This window comes from Pongo pygmaeus, chromosome 5 (genome assembly GCF_028885625.2).
Source record: "Pongo pygmaeus isolate AG05252 chromosome 5, NHGRI_mPonPyg2-v2.0_pri, whole genome shotgun sequence".
Taxonomy (NCBI): Eukaryota; Metazoa; Chordata; class Mammalia; order Primates; family Hominidae; genus Pongo; species Pongo pygmaeus.
This window is the reverse complement of record NC_072378.2, coordinates 108,144,677-108,165,007: the sequence shown is the minus strand read 5'-3', so window position 1 is coordinate 108,165,007 and position 20,331 is coordinate 108,144,677. Positions and strand designations below refer to the sequence as shown.

Sequence of the window (20,331 nt, the reverse complement as noted above, 5' to 3'; positions counted from 1 at the left end):
TGATCTATTGTTATTTCCCACAAATAACATATTTCTTGTATTTCCTACAAATATTATTTCATACAGATGGTTGTATTTAACACTTTTGCCTGTTAAGAAATAAAATGAACAGTAGCTAGGAAGAAAATTGTGGCTTCCACTTTATACTCAGCCTGATACTAAGCAACTTCTCTTAAAATTAGGGGGAAAATATGAATATTAGGGTGAGAGAATACTAAATCTTTGCTGTTTAAATTTCAAAAGTTTTAGTCATCTTAAAGTAAGTTAACAATATTTAAGCCTGATTTACATTTAATGTCAGAATTCAGCATTCTTTCTGGGTAAATCTAGAGCATTTAAAGTGGCATCCAAGATAAAACCTTTAAGGGATTTTTGCTGTAATTTGCCTCAGTAGTCTGACTCTTGTCCATACGCTTCAAAGCAGATAAACCTAAGAATCAACTAGAGCCATCTGTTCTTAATTCTACACCTTAATCCTACATGCAGCTCATCTGTGGCTTCTACTTCTGTAGTAACTTCTCTGTTCTGTTTTTTCTGTTCATAGCTATCATTTTTCTATTCAAACATATTTATTAACTCCTGGCGCTCACAGGTAGTCAGTCACCTTAGCCCCATATTTAGAGTGCAATTTAAACTTTTCAGTTTTATTTCCCATCATTCCCTATGCTTTAGAATATTTAGAATTATATACTAAATATACCCTGTACTTGTTTCTTCTCTGCATTTAGCTCACACTATTTTCACCATTTTCAACTGTTTTATAGTATGGCTAGCTCTGTGTTAAAAGAGTCCTGGCTGAGGCCATTGCACTCGCGCCATTTTACCCTAGCATGGGCGACAAGAGCGAAACTCTGTATCAAAAACAAACAAAACAAAAAAGAGTCCTGACTGGCCGTTCGCGGTGGCTCACACCTCATATTCCAGCACTTTGGGAGGCTGAGGTGGAAGGATCCCTTGAGCCCAGGAGTTCAAGACCAGCCTGAGCAACTTAGGGAGACCCTGTCTCTAAAGGAAGGAAGGGAGGGAGGGAGGGAGAGAGGGATGGGAAGCAGAGTCTGAGGAAAGGAAAAAAAAGGAAGGGAAAGAATGAATGAATCTGGGCCAAATCAATTGTCAATTCTTCCGTGCTTTTCATATTATACAAATGGTATTATGCTATATAATATACTGTTCTGAAACTTTTTTTTTTTTGAGGTGGAGTCTCGCTCTGTCGCCCAGGCTGGAGTGCAGTGGCATGATCTCACCTCACTGCAACCTCCGCCTCCCGGGTTCAAGCGATTATCCTGCCATAGCCTCCGGAGTAGCAGGAATTACAGGCTCGTGCCACCTCGCCCGGCTAATGTTTGTATTTTTAGTAGAGATGGGGTTTCACTGTATTGGCCAGGCTGGTCTTGAACTCCTGACCTCAAGTGATCTACCCACCTCAGCCTCCCAAAGTGCTGGGATTATAGGCATAAGCCACCGCACCCGGCCTGAAACTTTTTACATGTCATACATTCTAGACAGCTTTTCTGATTAACCTATGGCTGAGTTATATTTTGTAAAAAGCTGTGTAATATAAGTTTGTAATGTAAGATTTATTGTTTCTGGTCTTTTTTGGGTTTTTTTGTTTCTATTACAAACAATGCTAAAATATTTTTGTATGTGTGGAAATATTTGTAGGATTAATTCCCATTGAAATTGTTGATTTAAAAGTTATGTGCATTTAATAGAGTAATGGATAATGTATTCACCAAAATGCCCCCCTTTTATTTGAGACCGTCTCCGTCACCCAGGCTGAAGTACAGTGAGTGATGTGATCACAGCTCATGCAGCCTCAGCCTCGAAGGCTGAAGCCATCCTGACACCTTATCTTCCCACTACAGGCATGTGCCACCATGCCCAGCTAATTTTTTTTTTTTTTAAACAGAGTTTCGCTCTTGTTGCCCAGGCTGGAGTGCAATGGCGCAATCTTGGTTCACTGCAGTCTCCGCCTCCCAGGTTCAAGCAATTCTGTCTCAGCGTCCTGAGTAGCTGGGATTACAGGCACCCGCCACCATGCCTGGCTAAGTTTTGTATTTTTAGTAGAGACAGGGTTTCACCATGTTGGCCAGGCTGGTCGCTAACTCCTGACCTCAGATGATCCACCCGCCTCGGCCTCCCAAAGTGCTGGGATTACAGGCATGAGCCACCACACCCAGCCTGCCCAGGTAATTTTTTATTTTTTGTAGAGATGGGGGTCTCACCATGTTGCCCAGCCTGGTCTCAAACTCCTGTGATCCTCCCACCTCAGCCTTCCAAGGTACAGGGATTACAGGCTTGAGCCATCGTGCCCAGCCAGTTTGTAGTATTTTTAACCATGGAAATTCAACTTTTTATATGCTTATTTTCTAACCTTCTTGATTGGTGTATGTTTCATAAGGGCCAGGTCTGCATCTTATTCATCATTATAAATAATGATTCTCCCTTATCTAGCATGGTGCCCTTTTATAGATGATCAGTAAATAATAGTTTAGTCCTCCTGAAGCTGTAGGTAAAAAACCTCTCCTCCCTTCAATCATTTTATAAAAGTTAAATAAATTGAAAGTGACCAATCACAGGAGTTTCAGCAGTGATAGTTCAGTACCTTAAACAAACAACAACAACAACAACAAAAACCCCACATTTTGCACTTAGTTATTTTAATCAGTTACATTGAATTACAAGTCCTTGTAATGATCGGGAAGACGTTTAACAGGCTAAGTAAGTTAACCACTGCATATGTAATGGGCAAGTGATGTTTGAATTTCTTGATGTGACTTTAAACTCTAAAGCAGTCCTCATGCAAAAAGAGAAATCATAACCAGTTAAGAAAACTAAAAGAACTTTCTTAAGCTATCATGGTCCTCTAAATTTAAGTATATAAACTGTCAAACTATTAGCTAATCATAGAAGGGAAAGGACTTTTCCCCCTCACCCCTCCCCTTTCTATTAGAGTGAATCAGATATAATCATGATTGTGTCAAAAGTTCAAAAGGGAAAATGGAAGGTAAAATGAGCTGAATTGGCACTCTTCTCTCAACATGGTACCTGTAAGCTTGATATGTTGTTTCAGAGATTAACTTTATAGACTTCCATACCCAGAAGTATGAAAATTCTTAGGGGACTCTTTTCACAAGCTTGATCTTAACGTATTTGAATAAAGAGAGCAGTTAATCCCCTTTGTAAAGTAATTTGAGAGGAGGGAATTCAGAATGTAAAATCTCACCTGCAGAAAACACTCAACTCTGTAAAGGCCTTTTTATCTTTAAGACATTTACAAAGACTTAATATTTTAATGCGGAAGGGTGAACTTGGTTAAAAAGCCAATAGGTGAAATTAGAGAGAAATAATCCAGTGCTTTCTTTCTGGGAATTATTCTACTCTCCAGGGGACCTAATTTTATTCCCTGTGGGGAATGAGAATACCCTCTGTACAACAAGCCAGCATCTTTAAATATAAGCTTGACTTTTAGTATAATAAGAGTCTTGTTAGGTGCAATTTTTTCCTTAGTCATTAATACAATGAACAAATGTTGTGGTTACCTGGGAAAGAAAATTCAAGTGCTTTTAAATCTCTTGTGAGATTTGGTTTCATGCTTGAAACCTATACACTGTTATGCCCAATAGCATCTGTTGAAAATCCTAAGCTGTAAGGTATACAACATAGAGAAGTTAATACACTTAGGAAAAACTTGAGACCACTACAAAATGGATTTAAGGTCCTGAATAAAAAGCTTTTCTTGTACTGAATGACAGCTACTTACCAGTAGCATTAAGCTTAACAAATAAGTAGAACTTTCTTAGGAGTGAATATTACAAGATGATGTCCCTGTATACACAGTAGGAAGCCAGTCTTTGCTTCAGGTGGCACTTAACTTTTTTCTTCCAATTGTAAAACACTTTGCAGTTCTATGCAAATTCTGTGCTAATTAGTTCAAAGTCTGAATTAACGGACAGAATGTAATCTAAGAGAATATATAGTGTTGAGTAGTATTTTTGGTAGGGTATGGCATTAGTTATTATGTTAAGTCATTTCTGTCTCCTACAAACTTTGTGATATTTTGCACATTTTAAAATCTTTTTGGCTGGGCACGGTGGCTCATGCCTGTAATCCCAGCACTTTGGGAGTCCAATACAGATGGATTGCTTGTACTCAGGAGTTCAAGACCAGCCTGAGCAACATGGTGAAACCCTGTCTCACCAAAAGTACAAAAATTAGCCAAGTGTGATGGCATGTGCCTGTAGTCTGAGCTACACAGGGGGTTGAGGTAGGAGAAATCACTTGACCCTGCCATGATCATGCCTCTGCTCTCCAGCCTGGGTTACAGAGTGAGACTCTGTCTCAAATAAAATAAAATTTTTCTTCTCTTTTTTTTTTTTTTTTTTTTTTTTTTGAGAGAGGGTCTCATTTGTTGCCCATCCTGGAGTGCAGTGGTGCAATCGTAGTTCACTACAGTCTTGAACTCCTGACTCCTGGGCTCAAGAGATCCTCCCACCTCAGCCTCCCAAGTAGTTAGGACTACAGGCACATGCCACAATACCCAGTAAATTTATTTTATTTTTTGTAGAGATGGAATCTTCTTATGTTTCCCAGGCTGGTAACTCTTGGCCTCAAGCAGTCCTCCCATCTCAGCCTCCCAAAGCACTAGGATTACAGTCATGAGCCACCATGCCCGGCCTAAAATCTATTCTTAATGATAAAATACTGGTCTCATACCACTCCTAATAGTCTTTAGTGTTGTTAGTCATAGACCATTTTTTATTGGATTTGGTAGCATTTTTTTTTTTTTTTTTTTTTTTTTGAGTCGGAGTCTTGCTCTGTCGCTCAGGCTAGAGTGCAGTGGAGCGATCTTCACCTTACTGCCACCTCCACCTCCCGGGTTCAAGCAGTTCTCCTGCCTCAGCCTCCCAAGTAGCTGGGATTGCAGGCGCCCGCCACCATGCCCAGCTAAGTTTTGTATTTTCAGTGGAGACAGGGTTTCACCGTATTAGCCAGGCTGATCTCTTGCCCAGGCTGATCTCGAACTCCTGACCTTGTGATCGGCCCACCTCGGCCTCCCAAAGAGCTGGGATTACAGGCGTGAGCCACCACGCCAGGCCTAGCATATTTTTTCTTGTTGTTGTTGTTGTTGTTTTTGGAGATGGAGTCTCGCTCAGTCGCCCAGGCTGGAGTGCAGTGGCGCGATCTCGGCTTACTGCAAGCTCCGCCTCCTGGGTTCACGCCATTCTCATGCCTCAGCCTCCCGATTAGCTGGGACTATAGGCGCCCGCCACTATGTCCGGCTGATTTTTTTGTATTTTTAGTAGAGACGGGGTTTCACCGCGTTAGCCAGGATAGTCTCGATCTTCTGACCTCGTGATCTGCCCGCCTCAGCCTTCCTAAGTGCTGGGATTACAGTCGTGAGCCACCGCGCCCTGCCACATGTTTTTTCTTTAAAGGGGATCCAGTAAAAGATAATAGAAATCTTTCTTGTTACTTTTTTTAAATTTAGAAGTTGACTGAAGTGGCAACAAGTAGCCTTTGCAATCTTATAAAGAACAGTGTCCAGAAATTTTCTTACATTCAGGTGTAACTTCAAAGTACTGAGTGTTATGTTTTCAGTTCTTGAACTTGCCCTCCGCCTTCAAAGCTCTGGGTTTATGAGCTTGGTCTACTGAGTACGATTTAATTTCCTACTAGTGGTAAGACCCACAGACACCGTATGCAGCACTTTCCCTGCTCTTCTTGGCATTTTTTAGAAAGCCATTAAGAATAATGTTTTATTTAGGTCTTTTATTATGCAAGATCTAATCTAGTCCTCATAACAAAATATTTTGGTTTCATTTAGAAGCAGCTAAGTGGGCCAGTCGTGGTGGCTCACACCTGTAATCCCAGCACTTTGGGAGGCTAAGGTGGGCAGATCACGAGGTCAGGAGATGGAGACCATCCTGGCTAACACGATGAAACCCCGTCTCCACTAAAAATACAAAAAATTAGCCGGCCATGGTGGCAGGCATCTGTAGTCCCAGCTACTTGGGAGGCTGAGGCAGGAGAATGGTGTGAACCCAGGCGGCGGAGATTGCAGTGAGCTAAGATCGCGCCACTGCACTACAGCCTGGGCGACAGAGCGAGATTCTGCCTCAAAAAAATAAAATCAAATCAAAAAAAAGTGAGCCAGCACAGTGGTATGACCCTGTAGTCCCAGCTACCCGGGAGGCCAAGGCGAGAGGATTGCTGGAGCCTAGGAGTTTAAATCCAGCCTGGGCAATGGAGTGAGACCCTGTCTCTGGGAGAAGAAAAAGAATTTCTACATCAACGGGCAGTGTGATAGGCATTGAGACATAAGTTGGGGTTTTGCTATAATGAATGAGCACCAAGAAAATAAAATTTTAAAAATTAAAAGGTAAGGTATATTTACCCTATGAGGACTGTTTGCTGAGGTACTAGCTAAGCTGGAGAATAGTCAAGAGCTAGCCTTTTTTCACCCCTGCTTAGTTGACATTTTTAAAGCTCACTGAAATAATAAGAAAATGACCTACATTTATGCAAATAACCTCAGGCAGAATGACATCCAAAAGCATGCATGCAAAGGTACATTTAAAAGTTGTATTCTTGTGTAAATACTTTTAAAGAACTAGTGGGCCAGGCAGTGGCTCAGGCCTGTAAGCCTAGCACTTTGGGAGGCTGAGGCGGCAGATCACTTGAGGTCAGGAGTTTGAGACCACCAGCCTGGCCAACATGGTGAAACCCCGCCTCTACTAAAAATACAAGAAAATTAGCCAGGCCTGGTGGCGGGTGCCTATAATCCCAGCTACTCAGGAGGCTGAGGCAGGAGAATCACTTGACCCTAGGAGGCGGAGATTGCAGTGAGCCAAGATCGCATCACTGCCTGGGCGACGGAGTGAGATTCTGTCTCAAAAAAAAAAGGAACTAGCAAAGTTTTATTTTGTTATGGGTAAAAGTTCATCTTAAAAACGACATGATTTTGGCCGGGTGCCGTGGCTCATGCCTGTAATCCCAGCACTTTGGGAGACCGAGGCAGGCGGATCACCTGAGGTCAGGAGTTCAAGACTAGCCTGGACAACATGATAAAACCCCATCTCTACAAAAATACAAAAATTAGCTGGGCATGATGGTGGGTGCCTGTAATCCCAGCTACTTGGGTGGCTGAGGCAGAAAAATCATTTGAACCTGGGAGGTGGAGGTTGCAGTGAGCCGAGATCGTGCCATTGCACTCCAGCCTAGGTGACAAAGCGAGATTCTGTCTCAAAAAAAAGAAAAAGTCATGATTTCTTTTGTTAAGGTAATCAGGCTTGCCATATTATCAATTGGCAAGCCTAGATTCCCCCGTCCCCCCATTTTTTTGAAGTTTCCTTAATGTGCTTCAATTTAGGAGTAACTTTTTTTGTTTCAGACAAATCTTCCTATTTTCAAGCTGAAAGAATCTACTGTTAGAAGAAGATACAGTGACTTTGAATGGCTGCGAAGTGAATTAGAAAGAGAGAGCAAGGTAAGAATGATTTATAATGCAACTTTAAAGCAAAACATTCCAAGTTTTAATGTTTAATATTTCTCAGGAAAATGATATTGAATAAAATGGGTAAAAGCAAATATGATTTCTTTTTTTCAAATAGTTCAGTGTCATTTTATAGAGGTAGAGTCTGTGTAAATTTTCCTTAGAACTCTTTCTCTTGTCTACTTTGGCCCAGTTGAAGTCTTTGCTGACTCACACTTTAATAACACTTCTTAGAACCTTCTTGCTATTACTTCCTTCCTTTCCCTCATCGTCCTATTCCATCTTCCCTTCTCCACACACTTAAGCCAAGTTTCTCTTCCTCAATACATTTTATAAATGTCAGTGTATTTCCAATTTTGTTTTAGTGACACATAAGTTTTTTTCATCACACATATGTTCATGTAACAGAAGTTTCATAAAGCAGTAATGACTTCACTCTGTGTGATATGTGCTGATATTCTTCAGATTAGCATTTTTAAATGATGGCCATGATCCACTAATGGGTTGCTGCCTGCAATTTAAAAACACTGTTACATGCCTGATCTTCTCTTAGAATAGAATTTGGTAGCTTTGGCATCAAAATAAATTAAAGCAAGGTCTCACTCATGTCTCTCATTTCAGCCCTGCCTCAGAATGACATCAGAGGCAAGGAGTCATGGAAGGACGTGGTGTGCTCAGAATGATGAAAAGTTATTTTGTGACTAGAAAGTAGGTAAAAAGGTATGGGTATGGTAGGAGTCCTGAACTAGATGAAGGCTAGTCTGTACTCATTTCTCAAGTTTAATAAGGGGTTTTTTTTTTTTTTTTTTTTCTATTTCTAGCTTAAGATAAAAGTGGCTGCATATGAGCACAAAATATGCAGATCATAGCATTCCAACAAAAATGTAAAGAAGGCCGGGCATGGTGGCTCATGCCTATAATCTCGGTACTTTGGTAGGCTGAGTCAGGAGGATCTCTTGAGCCCAGCAGTTCAAGACCAGCCTGGGCAACATAGTGAGGCCCCATCTCTTCCAAAATTTTAAAATATGAATAAAACTAGAAATACAAAATCTGTGTTAAGAAAGCTCTCAAACTTTACCAAAAGACAAGACCTAAATAAAGAGGGGCCAGGTGCAGTGGCTTACGCCTATAATCCCAGCACTTCAGGAGGCCAACGCGGGTGGATCACTTAAGCCAAGGAGTTCGAGACCAGCCTGGGCAACATGCGAAACCCCATCGCTACCAAAAATACAAAAATTAGCCAGGCGTGGTGACATGTACCTGTAGTCCCAGCACTCAGGAGGCTGAGGCAAGAGGATCACTTGAGCCCAGGAGGCAGAGGTTGCAGTGAGCTGTAGTCTCGCCCCTGCACTCCAGCATGGGCACCAGAGCCAGACCCTGTCTCAAAAAAAAAAAGAAAAAAGAAGTGTAATACTGTATTCCTTGTAATACTGTATTCCTCATTTGGAATGTTTACTTTTGAAGATTTTTTTATTTTATGAACATTTTAGCTCGTTCTTTGTGTTCTAGGAGTTACAGGTAGAGCTATTAACAAATTAAGGTCCCCTCTTTATGGTGCTTATATCCCATTAGATAAATTGCGGGGGAGGGGGTTGTTGAAGAGAAGGCAGGAAAAATATAGTAAAATATATAGATGTCAGATGATGAGAAGCTCTAAAAAAAACAAAGCTAAACTAAGGGAAGTAGGAAGTGCCAGGGGAGCCACTCTCATATAGAGCACAAGGGAAGGCCTCACTCTAGGTGACATTAGCAGAGACCTGCATGAAGTAGAGCGTATCTTCTAACTTATTTATAAATTCATAAGATTCTAGTAGAAATTTCAGTAGGGGTGTTTATAAAGTTGCAGATTTATTTATGAGCTTTGGAATTGGAAAAAGCTCAAGAATAACCAAAAAATATTTTCAGTATATAGTGGGCAGCAGGTATTTGTTCTACCAGACATCAAAACATCTCTTTTTATTTTTTTTTATTTTTTTATTTTTTTTGAGACTGAGTCTCACTCTGGAGTGCAGTGGCATCATGTCGGCTCACTGCAACCTCTATCTCCTGGATTCAAGCAATTCTCCTACCTCAGCCTCCCGAGTAGCTGGGATTACAGGCACCCACCACCACACTCAGCTAATTTTTTTATATTTTTGGTAGAGATGGGGTTTCATCATGTTTGCCAAGCTGGTCTCGAACTCCTGACCTCAGGTGATCCTCCCTCCTTGGCCTCCCAAAGTGCTGGGATTACAGATGTGAGCCACTGCGCCTGACCCAAAACATATCTTAAGGCTATAGTAATTCAAACAATGTGGTGTAGTCATATGGCACTTAATGATGAGAATACATTCTAAGAAATGCATCGTTAGGTGATTTCATTGTTTGTGCAAACATCATATGAGTATACTCACACAAACCCAGGTGGTGTAGCCTACTACACACCTAGGCTATATGGTACAGCCTATTGCTCCTAGACTACAAGCCTATCCAACATGTTACTGTACTGAATACTACAGGCAGTTGTAACACAGTGGGAAGCATTTGTGCATCTAAAGATAGAAAAGATATGGTAAAAAATAAAGTGTGGAAGATTTTTTTTTTTTTTAAAGCATGGAAGATTTTTTAAATGGTACACCTGTATAGGGCACTTACCATAAATGGAGCTTGCAGGATTGAAAGTTGTTCTGGGTGAGTCAGTGAGTATGTGGCAAGTGAATGAGAAGACCTAGGACATTACTGTTTATTACTGTAGGCTTTATAAACACTGTACATTGAAATTTATAATTTATAAAATATTTTTCTTCAATAATAAATTAACCTTAGCTTACTTTTTAAACTTTTCACTTTAACTTTTTGACTCTTGTAATAACACTTAGCTTAAAACACAAACACATTGAACAAATGTACAAAAATATGTTCTTTATATTCTTATTCTATAAGCTTTTCTCTATTTAAATTTTTTTAACTTTTTCTTAAAAATTAAGTCACAAATATACATAGTAGCCTAGGCCTGCACAGAGTCAGGATCACCAAGACATCTCTAGGCAATAGGAATTCTTCACCTCCATTATAATCTTAAGGCACCACAGTTATTATCTTAAGTGTTCCATCTCTGATGGGAAACACTGTTATGCAGTGTATATTGCTTTAGGTTGGACAAATAGATTAGTGGAATGTAATAGAGTTTAGACTTTGACCCATGTATTTATAGGGAATTTAGTTCATAACAAAAATAGCATTGTCATTCAGTGGGAAAGGAATTCAGCAAATGGAGTTGAGATATTTGTCTATTAGGAAATAAAGATTTATATCTCACTATATACAAATTACAGATGGTTAGGAGATTGATTGATTAATTGATTGACAGAGCCTTGCTCTGTTGCCCAGGCTGAAATGCAGTGGCGTGATCATAGCATACTATAATATCCTCTAACTCCTGGTCTCAAGTGATTTTCCTGCCTCAGCCTCCCAAGTAGCTGGGACTACAGGCATGAGCCACCATGTCCAGCTAATTTTTAAAATTTTTTTGTAAGGATGGGGCTTCACTATGTTGCCCAGGCTGGTCTCCAATTCCTGGCCTCAAGTAATCCTCCTGCCTTGGCCTCCCAAAGTGCTGGGATTACAGGCATGAGCCACCGCACTTAGCTGAGAAGTGTCTTGATACATAGGCTTTGGGCTTTGCTTAACATACCATGTGGCACACTGGAAATGTTTAATAAACTTTTGCTGAATGTATATTTTGCTTTTTTTGGTAAATTTATTTATTTTTTTTAATTTTTAGTAGAGACGGGGTTTCACCGTGTTAGCAAGACGGTCTCGATCTCCTGGCCTCGTGATCCGCCCGCCTCAGCCTCCCAAAGTGCTGGGATTACAGGCGTGAGCCACCCCGCCCAGCCGCTTTTGTTTTTAGTAACAGCTTTATTGAGATATAATTCACATACCATGCAATTCACCCATTTAAAGTGTATAATTCACTGGTTTTTAATATGTTCACGGAGTTGTGCAACCATCACTATTTTAGAGCACTAGTCAATTTTAGAGCATTTTTATCACCCAATAAAAGAAACCCTGTCCCCATTAGTAGACACTGCTGATTTCTCCCCAACCCTTCCTCACTCAGCCTATGGCAACCACCTGCTAGTCTCCTTTCTCTGTGGATTTGCCCATTCTGGGCATATGTAAATGGAAGCCCAGAATATGTGATCTTTTCTGTCTGGCTTCTTAACATGTTTTCACAGTTCATGCTTTTCTAACATGCATCAGTTACTTCATTTCTTTTTATTCCTAAATAATATCCTATTGTATGCTTATACCACATCTTATACACTTATTTGGTGGACATTTTGTTCTACTTTTTGGCTATTATTAGTAGTGCTGCTGTGAACATTTGTGCATAGGTTTCTGTCTGCATGTGTTTTCATTTCTTTTCGGTATATACCTACCAGTACATTGCTGGGTCATATCATAACTCTTTTTAACCTTTTGAGGAATTGGCAGACCGTTTTTCCAAAGCAGCTGCATAATTTTACATTCTTACCAGCAATGTGAGGTTCTGCTTTTCTCCATATCCTTACTAATTGCCTGTCTTCTTTATTATAGCTATCCTACTGTTTGTGAAGGGGTATTGCATTGTGGTTTTGATTTTTATTTCTCTAATGGCCACTAATGTTGATTTTCTTTTCATGTACTTATTGGTCATTTATGTATCTTCTTTGGAGAAATCTTTATTGAGATCTTTTGCCTTTTTAAATGGGTTCATCTTTTGATTATAGAGTATGTCAAGAATATATAAGATTCTTAGAGTTCCCTATCAGATACATAATTTGCACATATCTCCCAGTCTCTGGGTTGTTTTTCACTTTCTTGATGTTGTCCTTTGAAGCACAATACTTCACATTTAACATTATACCAGTTAAATATATTGAGAGTTAAATCCACGTGAAAGTTTTACTCGTATTACAGTATTGCTAAGAACAATGTAATCAAGTTATTTTGTGGTATATTAGTACTTTTAACTAAGATCTGTTAAACTAAGCTAGAAATTAGCTGACATGTATTATGGTCAGATCTTTTAGCTTTTATTCTAGTTTGCTTTAGCTTTCAATATATTGTGCTCACCAGATATTCTCCTATTTCTCACCCCACATGCACGCACATATCTTTGTATTCATGACTTTTTAATTAATATTAGAATTTTTTTTTTTTTTGGAGACAGTGTCTAGCTCTTGCCCAGGCTAGAGTAATCCTGGCTTACTGCAATCTCTGCTTCCCAGGCTCAAGCAATTCTCCTCAGCCTCCTGAGTAAAGGGGTTACAAGCATGCACCACCATGCCCGGCTAATTTTTTGTATTTTTAGTAGACACAGGGTTTCACCACGTTGGCCAGGCTGGTCTCGAACTTCTGACCTCACGTGATCCACCCAGCTTGGCCTCCTGAAGTGCTGGGATTACTTATGTGAGCTACCGCACCCAACCTGGTGTTAGAATTCCAGTTAGGTGTTTTCAGACTGCTTCAGCAAAAATAATTTGATGTAGAAGAGAATCTTAGCTGGATGAGCCATTTATGATTTTTATAGATCATTAATCCTGTTGCCTACCACCTCCCCATCCATTTGAATGACTAGTTTGAATATGTTAGGAAGAATGTATCTCTACAGAGGATAATGCATAGCTATCCTTTTCTTAAATTCCCGTTATATATGAAATTTATGTATATTTAATTATATATATTTTCTTACATTTTTTATGATTTTCCTTCTTTCTTTAACTGACATCCTTGAGCTATACTTTTCTTAAGTTTCATGCTAAATTCTACCCTGAATTAATGGTGGTCATTTATTTAACGCACTGGTTCCAGAATTCTTTTTTTAAATAATAATTGTGTAGATACAGATATTTTTCCCTGCCCACCAGATAGCCATTCTCCTGGAACGTAATGGTTAGCATTCCTTTGTTTCTCAGTTATAGAAGGTCCCTGCAGATTTTAACTCTCAACTAAACAGATGCTAACATGGGGGTGAGATCTGAGAATGCTAGCATAAATTTACAGAGACAAATCCATAGATATCTTCATCATTGGTCATATGAGGAGAGTAAATCTAGGAAGGGATTATAAAGTTTATTTGGACATTTGGTTTTTTTGTTTTTATTTTGTTTTTTGTTAATCTATATGAAGTCGAGTTGCTCTTTCCCTTTTTTACCCTATTGGATTTTGTTTGAGGATAAACAACTCGTTGTAGAAACTATATCTATGGTTTAAAGTTTTAATTTTTTTGAATATGTGTAATTTGTATTATTGGTGAAAAGAAAAATATGTATGTATCAGTTTACTATATATATTTCTCCTTGTTCTGATTGTTTGCTTACACATTTCTCTGTTTGGGTTTAAAGTAAGGATCCAGCTAAGTGGTTGGTCATTTAACAGATATTTGAGCTTCTGTTGTATGCCCAGTTTTTCTTAAAATAACCACAAGAAGCCTAAGACAAGGGTCTTGATTTGAAGACATTAGTATGATAGATTGATGGTTTTCCACCAAAGGCAGTTTTATCCCCCAGGAGACATTTGACACTGTCTAGAGACATTTTTTATTGTCTCAACTGGGGGTGCTATGATGTCTAGTGGGTAGAGGCTGGGGATGCTGCTAAAGAAAAGAATGCCAGCCTGGTCAACATGGTGAAACACCATCTCCACAAAAAATAGAAAAATTAGCCAGGCATGGTGGCACGCTGTGTGCCTGTAGTGTCCTAGCTATTTGGGAGGCTGATGCAGGAGGATCACCTGAGTCTGGGGGAGGCTGCAGCAAGCCGTGATCGCACCACAGAACTCCAGCCTGGGTGACAGAGCAAGACCCCATCTCAAGAAAGAAAAGAATGCACAAGAAAGCCCCCCAGTACAAAAATTATCTGATTCTCATAGTGCTAGGGTAGAGACACCAAACTAACCTGTGAAAGAGCTAGGTGCTATTTAATCAAAACAAGTATTTTGAGCTCCAGAATAACATTTTTAAAAGTTTATTTTTTTTTTAAGACGGGGTCTCTCTGTCCCCTAGGCTGGAGTGCAGCAACATGATTTTAGTTCACTCCAGTCCTGAACTCCTGGACTCAAGTGATCGTCCCACTTCCACCTCCTAAGTAGCTGGGACTACAGGCTCACACCACCACACCCAGCTAAGTTTTTTTTATTTTTGTAGACATGTGCCCAGGCTTGTGTCGAACTCCTGGCCTCAAGCAATCCTCCCGTCTGCCTTGGCCTCCCAAAGTGCGGGGATTGCAGATGTGAGCCACTGCACCTGGCCCAGAATAATATTTGAGCTCCAGATAATTCCCAGAAGGGAGAGATCAGCAGGAGTTGACCCTTGGTTAGGCTTTGAAGGGGAAAATTTGGGATCTTCCTATAGTGTGAGAAGGGAGAAATGATGGGTCTTTGGGAAAAGACAGCAGGATAGGGCATTTGGGAGAAAGTTGACTTGTTTCTTAATTTAGGAAACAGAATAGTGACAACTAGAGTTATTGGTGTTTTGTCATCACCTCAAACACAAGTAGGAAAGACTGTATGCAGATGTGTAAGAGGTTGAAGAAACCAGAAATCTTTTTTTTTTTTTTAGACGGCGTCTCACTCTGTAGCCCAGGCTGGAGTGCAGTGGCGTGATCTCCACTCACTGCAAGCTCTGCCTCCCTGGTTCACGCCATTCTCCTGCCTCAGCCTCCAGAATAGCTGGACCTACAGGCGCCCGCCGCCACACCCGGCTCATTTTTTGTATTTTTTAGTAGAGACGGGGTTTCACCGTGTTAGCCAGGATGGTCTCGATCCCCTGACCCCGTGATCTGCCTGCCCTCGGCCTCCCAAAGTGCTGGGATTACAGGCGTGAGCCGCCGCACCCGGCTGAAACCAGAATTCTTATCTAACCATGTTGCAGAGAGAACATTAATGTTTCTTCATTTAATTGAGTGTTGATTTTGATCTCTGCTGTTTCCATTGCAGTAAGGCATTGCCTTCTCCAAGTGGCTTCACAAAGTGTCTGAGGGGCATGGTAACCTTTATTTCAGTGTTGTGAGTGTTCTCTTTTTATACCTGGGCTTTGATAAGGCCAAGAAAAATGATATAAGCTGTGGGCCCCGCCTTTGAGTTAGGAGCTTTTGTCTGATGGGCTATTGTGCATTTGTCTAAACATTTGGTCTTTTTTCAGTGTATTTTTTGCTCTTTTATATTTAAACTAGTTTGACCGGGCGATGGCTGTCATAGTGAGGACATGCTTTGTCTTCATGTTGTGCTCTATAAATTTTCACAACCCAGTCGTCATGATCAAGGAGTTTCTGTCTTCACGTTTTAGGTCGTAGTTCCCCCGCTCCCTGGGAAAGCGTTTTTGCGTCAGCTTCCTTTTAGAGGAGATGATGGAATATTTGATGACAATTTTATTGAGGAAAGAAAACAAGGGCTGGAGCAGTTTATAAACAAGTAAGTGCCTCCTATTCCTCAAAGTGTAGGACTACTTTAAGTGACTACTTGTAGTTTAGATGTTAAGCTAAACTGCACTGTTGCCTTTTCTTTCAGCCATTTCCTAACTTTTCATATCATTTAAACAAAGTAAAAGTATCTGACAAGTTGAATATCATGTGATAAATATTAACACACTTGAGTGATTGAAATGAGCATCTTTGTGTTGACCTAAGTTTTGTATTTGTTTTTCTTGGTTAATTTATGCAAATTACATTTAAAATTACGGCATTTAAAAAATACAGTTTTACTTATGATTCTTTCTGATTTAAGGTATGTTCTAGCATGAACAATAAAACTTACAATACACTTGCAATCATCTTGTTTGATTGCAGATGGAGGTATTAGCATGTCTTGTATAAAGGTGCGTGTTTTTCATTTTCATGGTAAAATGTATTCTTTTGAAAATGTAAGAAGACTTAGGATTGTTTCTTTTTTACTTTAGAAACTCTTGATAAGCTCAAACCAATATTTTTAGCTTTTAATTTTATTCCCATTTGAAATATAGCTATTTTGTAAAGTAATAGAAAGCCAGAGTGATAGAAAGATTTATGCCAAGAAAGACCTCACTGTAATTGTGCATTGGCCTTAAACTAGCAAAAGTAAATCAAATCCTACAGAATATGGTAATGTGAGCTTACACTTTAAATTTTATCTAGTGATTTGAAGATCCATGAGTGGTAAACAGGAGAGAAAGGGTTACATAAAGCCCTTGGTTATCTACTGTAGCATTCAGTCTTCATTGTCTGTGAATCTGTTTTCCTTTTGGAGAAGGCAGTACTATATTAGATTTTTTTTTTTTTTTTTTTTTTTTGAGACAAAGTCTTGCTCTATCTCCCAGGCTGGAGTGCAGTGGTGCAATCTCGGCTCACTGAAACCTCCACCTCCCAGGTTCAAGTGATTCTCATGCCTCAGCCACCTGAGTAGTTGGGATTACAGTTGCGCACCATCATGTCTGGCTTATTTTTGTATTTTTAGTAGAGACAGGGTTTTGCCATGTTGGCCAGGCTGGTCTCAAACTCCTGACCTCAAGTGATCTGCCTGCCTTGGTCTCCCAAAGTGCTGGGATTACAAGCATGAGCCACCACGCCTGGCCTATATTAGATGTTTTTAAATTCTGAAATAGTAGTCTGGTTGCCCAGTCTGGTTTTAAGCAGGCAAAAACAAACAAAATACCTGGATATTTGTGCCTTTTTTTTTACTATTTTGGGCTTTTATTGAACTTCATTGTATTTCTAACTTCAATCCTGTATCTTCTCCTCTTTAAAATAGATTCTGGCCTGGCACAGTGGATCATGCCTGTAATCCCAATATTTTGGGAGGCCGAGGTGGGCAGATCACTTGAGGTCAGGAGTTCCAAGGCCAGCCTGGCCAACATGGTGAAATCCTGTCTCTACTAAAAATACAAAAATTAGTGGGGCGTCGTGGTATGTGCCTGTAGTCCCAGCTACTCAGGAGGCTGTGGCAGGAGAATCGCTTGAACCTGGGAGGCAGAGGTTGCAGTGAGCCAAGATCATGCCACTGCACTCCAGCCTGGGTGATAGAGCAACACTTTGTCTCCAAAAAAAAAAAAAAAAAAATTCTTAGGATCAATTGACATGCTTCACTTTTAACATTACAATTAATTTAAGTTTCTTATGAATACACCAGCTATTATGTAAAGCTAATTGGGTATATGTGCCACAAGCAGTGAAAAATTTGCGATTAATGTTTTCTTAATTAGAGTTGTGAACCAAACAAAAGAACATATACCATTAGTTGGTAGTGTATAGCTTTATGGACAGTCCAGAATAATACTTATTAGTAAACTGTACATGATTCTGAGCCGGGCGCAGTGGCTCACGCCTGTAGTCCCAGCACTTTGGGAGGCTGAGGTGGGCAGATCACTTGAGGTCAGGGATTTGAGACTAGCCTGGCCAACATGGTGAAACCCCGTCTCTAGTAGAAATATAAAAATTAGCTGGGCATGATGGCGCATGCCTGTAGTCCCAGCTCCTCAGGGGGCTGAGGCACGAAATCACTTGAACCCAGGAGATGGAGGTTGCCATGAGCCAAGATCAGCCACTGCACTCCAGCCTGTGCAACAGAGCAAGGCTCCATCTCAAAAAAAAAAAAATTATACATGCTTCTCAACTTTAAAATATGTGTTTTGAACTCCCCCACCTTGTATAAAATATTGGACTAAATTTATATTTTTTATTCTCAGGGTCGCTGGTCATCCTCTGGCACAGAATGAACGTTGTCTTCACATGTTTTTACAAGATGAAATAATAGATAAAAGCTATACTCCATCTAAAATAAGACATGCCTGAAATTTGGCAAGAAGGGGCAAAAACATGACTATTAATGATTGATAAGCACCAGTGGAGAAGTTCTAACTTTTAGCATGCTGCACAGAAACTGGTATAACATGCCTTCAGTATACTAACACTCATATGCTCAGTTTTGTTTTGTTTTGGCAGTTGACAAGAAGTTAATTTGCTTTAGTAAAAATCCCTCATTCCAGCCTTTCTATATAAATAACTCTTTCTTGCTGTTTTAATGTGGTGCGCACTATAGCCTCACAAACCTGTTATTCCAATGTAATCTGTAGTGTCGTAACTAAAGTTACTGGCTTGATCTTATTTGCACAGTTTTTGTGTCTTGTTTGCTTCTTGCATCTGATTAACTAGAATATTTCTCTTTCCCCCTTTTAATGTGTGATGTCACTTGACCCCATTTATGTGTAGGAGCACTACACCATTGGTTTCCAATACTGCACACATAAGATACATACTTGTGTGCAGAAAGTATCTTCCTTCAGGCTTGTAATACCCTTCACATGGAAGATTGATGAGGGAAATCTTTATATTCTGTATAAAAACAAAAGCAAATTTATATACTAAAATCATTTGTCTAAAAATTTAAGTTGTTTTCAAATAAAAATTAAATGCATTTCTGATATGCACTGATTGTGTTGCCTCCAGCTTTTCTTTGCTCTCCTGAGTGACTACTTAAGTCACTTGTTGAGAGGGATTATTTACTAATTATATACTTCTCATTACTGTAACTCCATACCCTTTAAACAGTGGTGATATCAAATATACTTCCATCCATTGAATGGGGTATTTCCAACAACAAAAGTGATATACTAAAAAATGTATTGCTTAAGGCTTATTGAATCATTTTGAAGCACTTTGTGTATTTGAAAACTGCTTTATAATCTCAATTCATTTATTAAAAGGACTTTTAAAGATAAAATGCCATTTCTCCTATTTTTCAGAAGTTTTTTTCTAGTTCAACTGAGAGACTTGTTTAAACAAACTTAGCAAGGCTGTAATAACTCTTCTTAGTCAGCAGGTTTGTGCTTTCTCTTTAATTTGGTTTGGGATAGTAGCACACTTTATCCTCTTTAAGAGAAGGGCACAATCTTCTAGCCTGACCTGCAAAAATGATAAGATACCAGAAAACACATGACTTCTTGCTGCCTAACTTGTGTTGTGTTCAGACCTTTCAGCCAGAATGTGGTCTCTAGTTTGAGTCTGTACAACTTCTGGTGGTTTGGGGACCCATTGTGACTTGGAGTTAAATCCCAAGGTAAAGAAATTTTGTCCTCCTACAGCAGATGCGTCTCCTCTGAAGATGGATCAGTCCATTTAAAAGGAAACAAGCTTAGGTCTTGGCCAAACTAGGATGTCCACCAAGCAGATGGAAGTCATAGGAAGAAGTCAGAGTTGCCCCATAAGGCCTTTTGTTGCTCAGTGTTTCACAGTTCCTTAATACTGGATGTTTCAATTACTGTAAAGTAAGAAGGTACAAAGCTAAACAACACGTAAATTTTATTTCAGTGAACTAGAGAAGTAAAGTCAGAGGCTGTCAGTTTTGGATATGCAGAACAGAATAATGGTAGCTCTGCAAAACCAAATAATTCCTTTAAAGCAGTGGTTTTCAGCAAGGCACAGTGGCTGTCACCTGTAGTGCCAGCATTTTGGGAGGCCAAGGCAGGAGGATTGCTTGAGGCCAGGAGTTCTGAGAGCAACCTGGGTAACATAGTGAGACTATGTCTCTACAAAAAGTTTAAAAATTAGCTGGGCATGGTGGTGTGTGCCTGTAGTCCCAGCTACTTGGGTGGCTAGGTGGAAGTATATCTTGAGCCCAGGAAGTTGAGGTTGCAATGAGCCAAGATCATGCCACTTCATTCTAGCCTAGGCAAGAGTGAGACCCAGTCTCAAAAGAAAATTTTTTTTTCTGTTAAACATTAAAATAAAGCAGTGGGTCTCAACTAAGGATGATTTTGTCCCCCAGGGGACGTTTGGCAATGTCAAGATATTTTTGGTTGTCTCAACTGGGGAATGTTACTGGACTCTAACAGGTGGATGTCA

The 20,331-nt window shown here is 39.8% G+C and overlaps 1 protein-coding gene across 2 annotated transcripts in view; it reads left to right on the top strand.

The window, feature by feature from the left end:
• The window catches only part of SNX3 (sorting nexin 3), a 50,652-nt gene extending 31,735 nt beyond the window's left edge, over positions 1–18,917 (top strand). Inside the window, exons 2-4 of one of the 2 annotated variants that reach the window (XM_054489997.2) lie at positions 7,394–7,489; positions 15,807–15,931; positions 18,177–18,917. In XM_054489997.2, coding sequence (XP_054345972.1) covers positions 7,394–7,489; positions 15,807–15,931; positions 18,177–18,282 — 327 coding nt within the window. In that variant the 3' untranslated portion in view covers positions 18,283–18,917. The remainder of the gene's footprint in view (positions 1–7,393; positions 7,490–15,806; positions 15,932–18,176) is intronic. The other variant, XM_054489999.2, reaches the window with a different exon arrangement.
• The last annotated feature ends 1,414 nt before the right edge of the window (positions 18,918–20,331 follow it).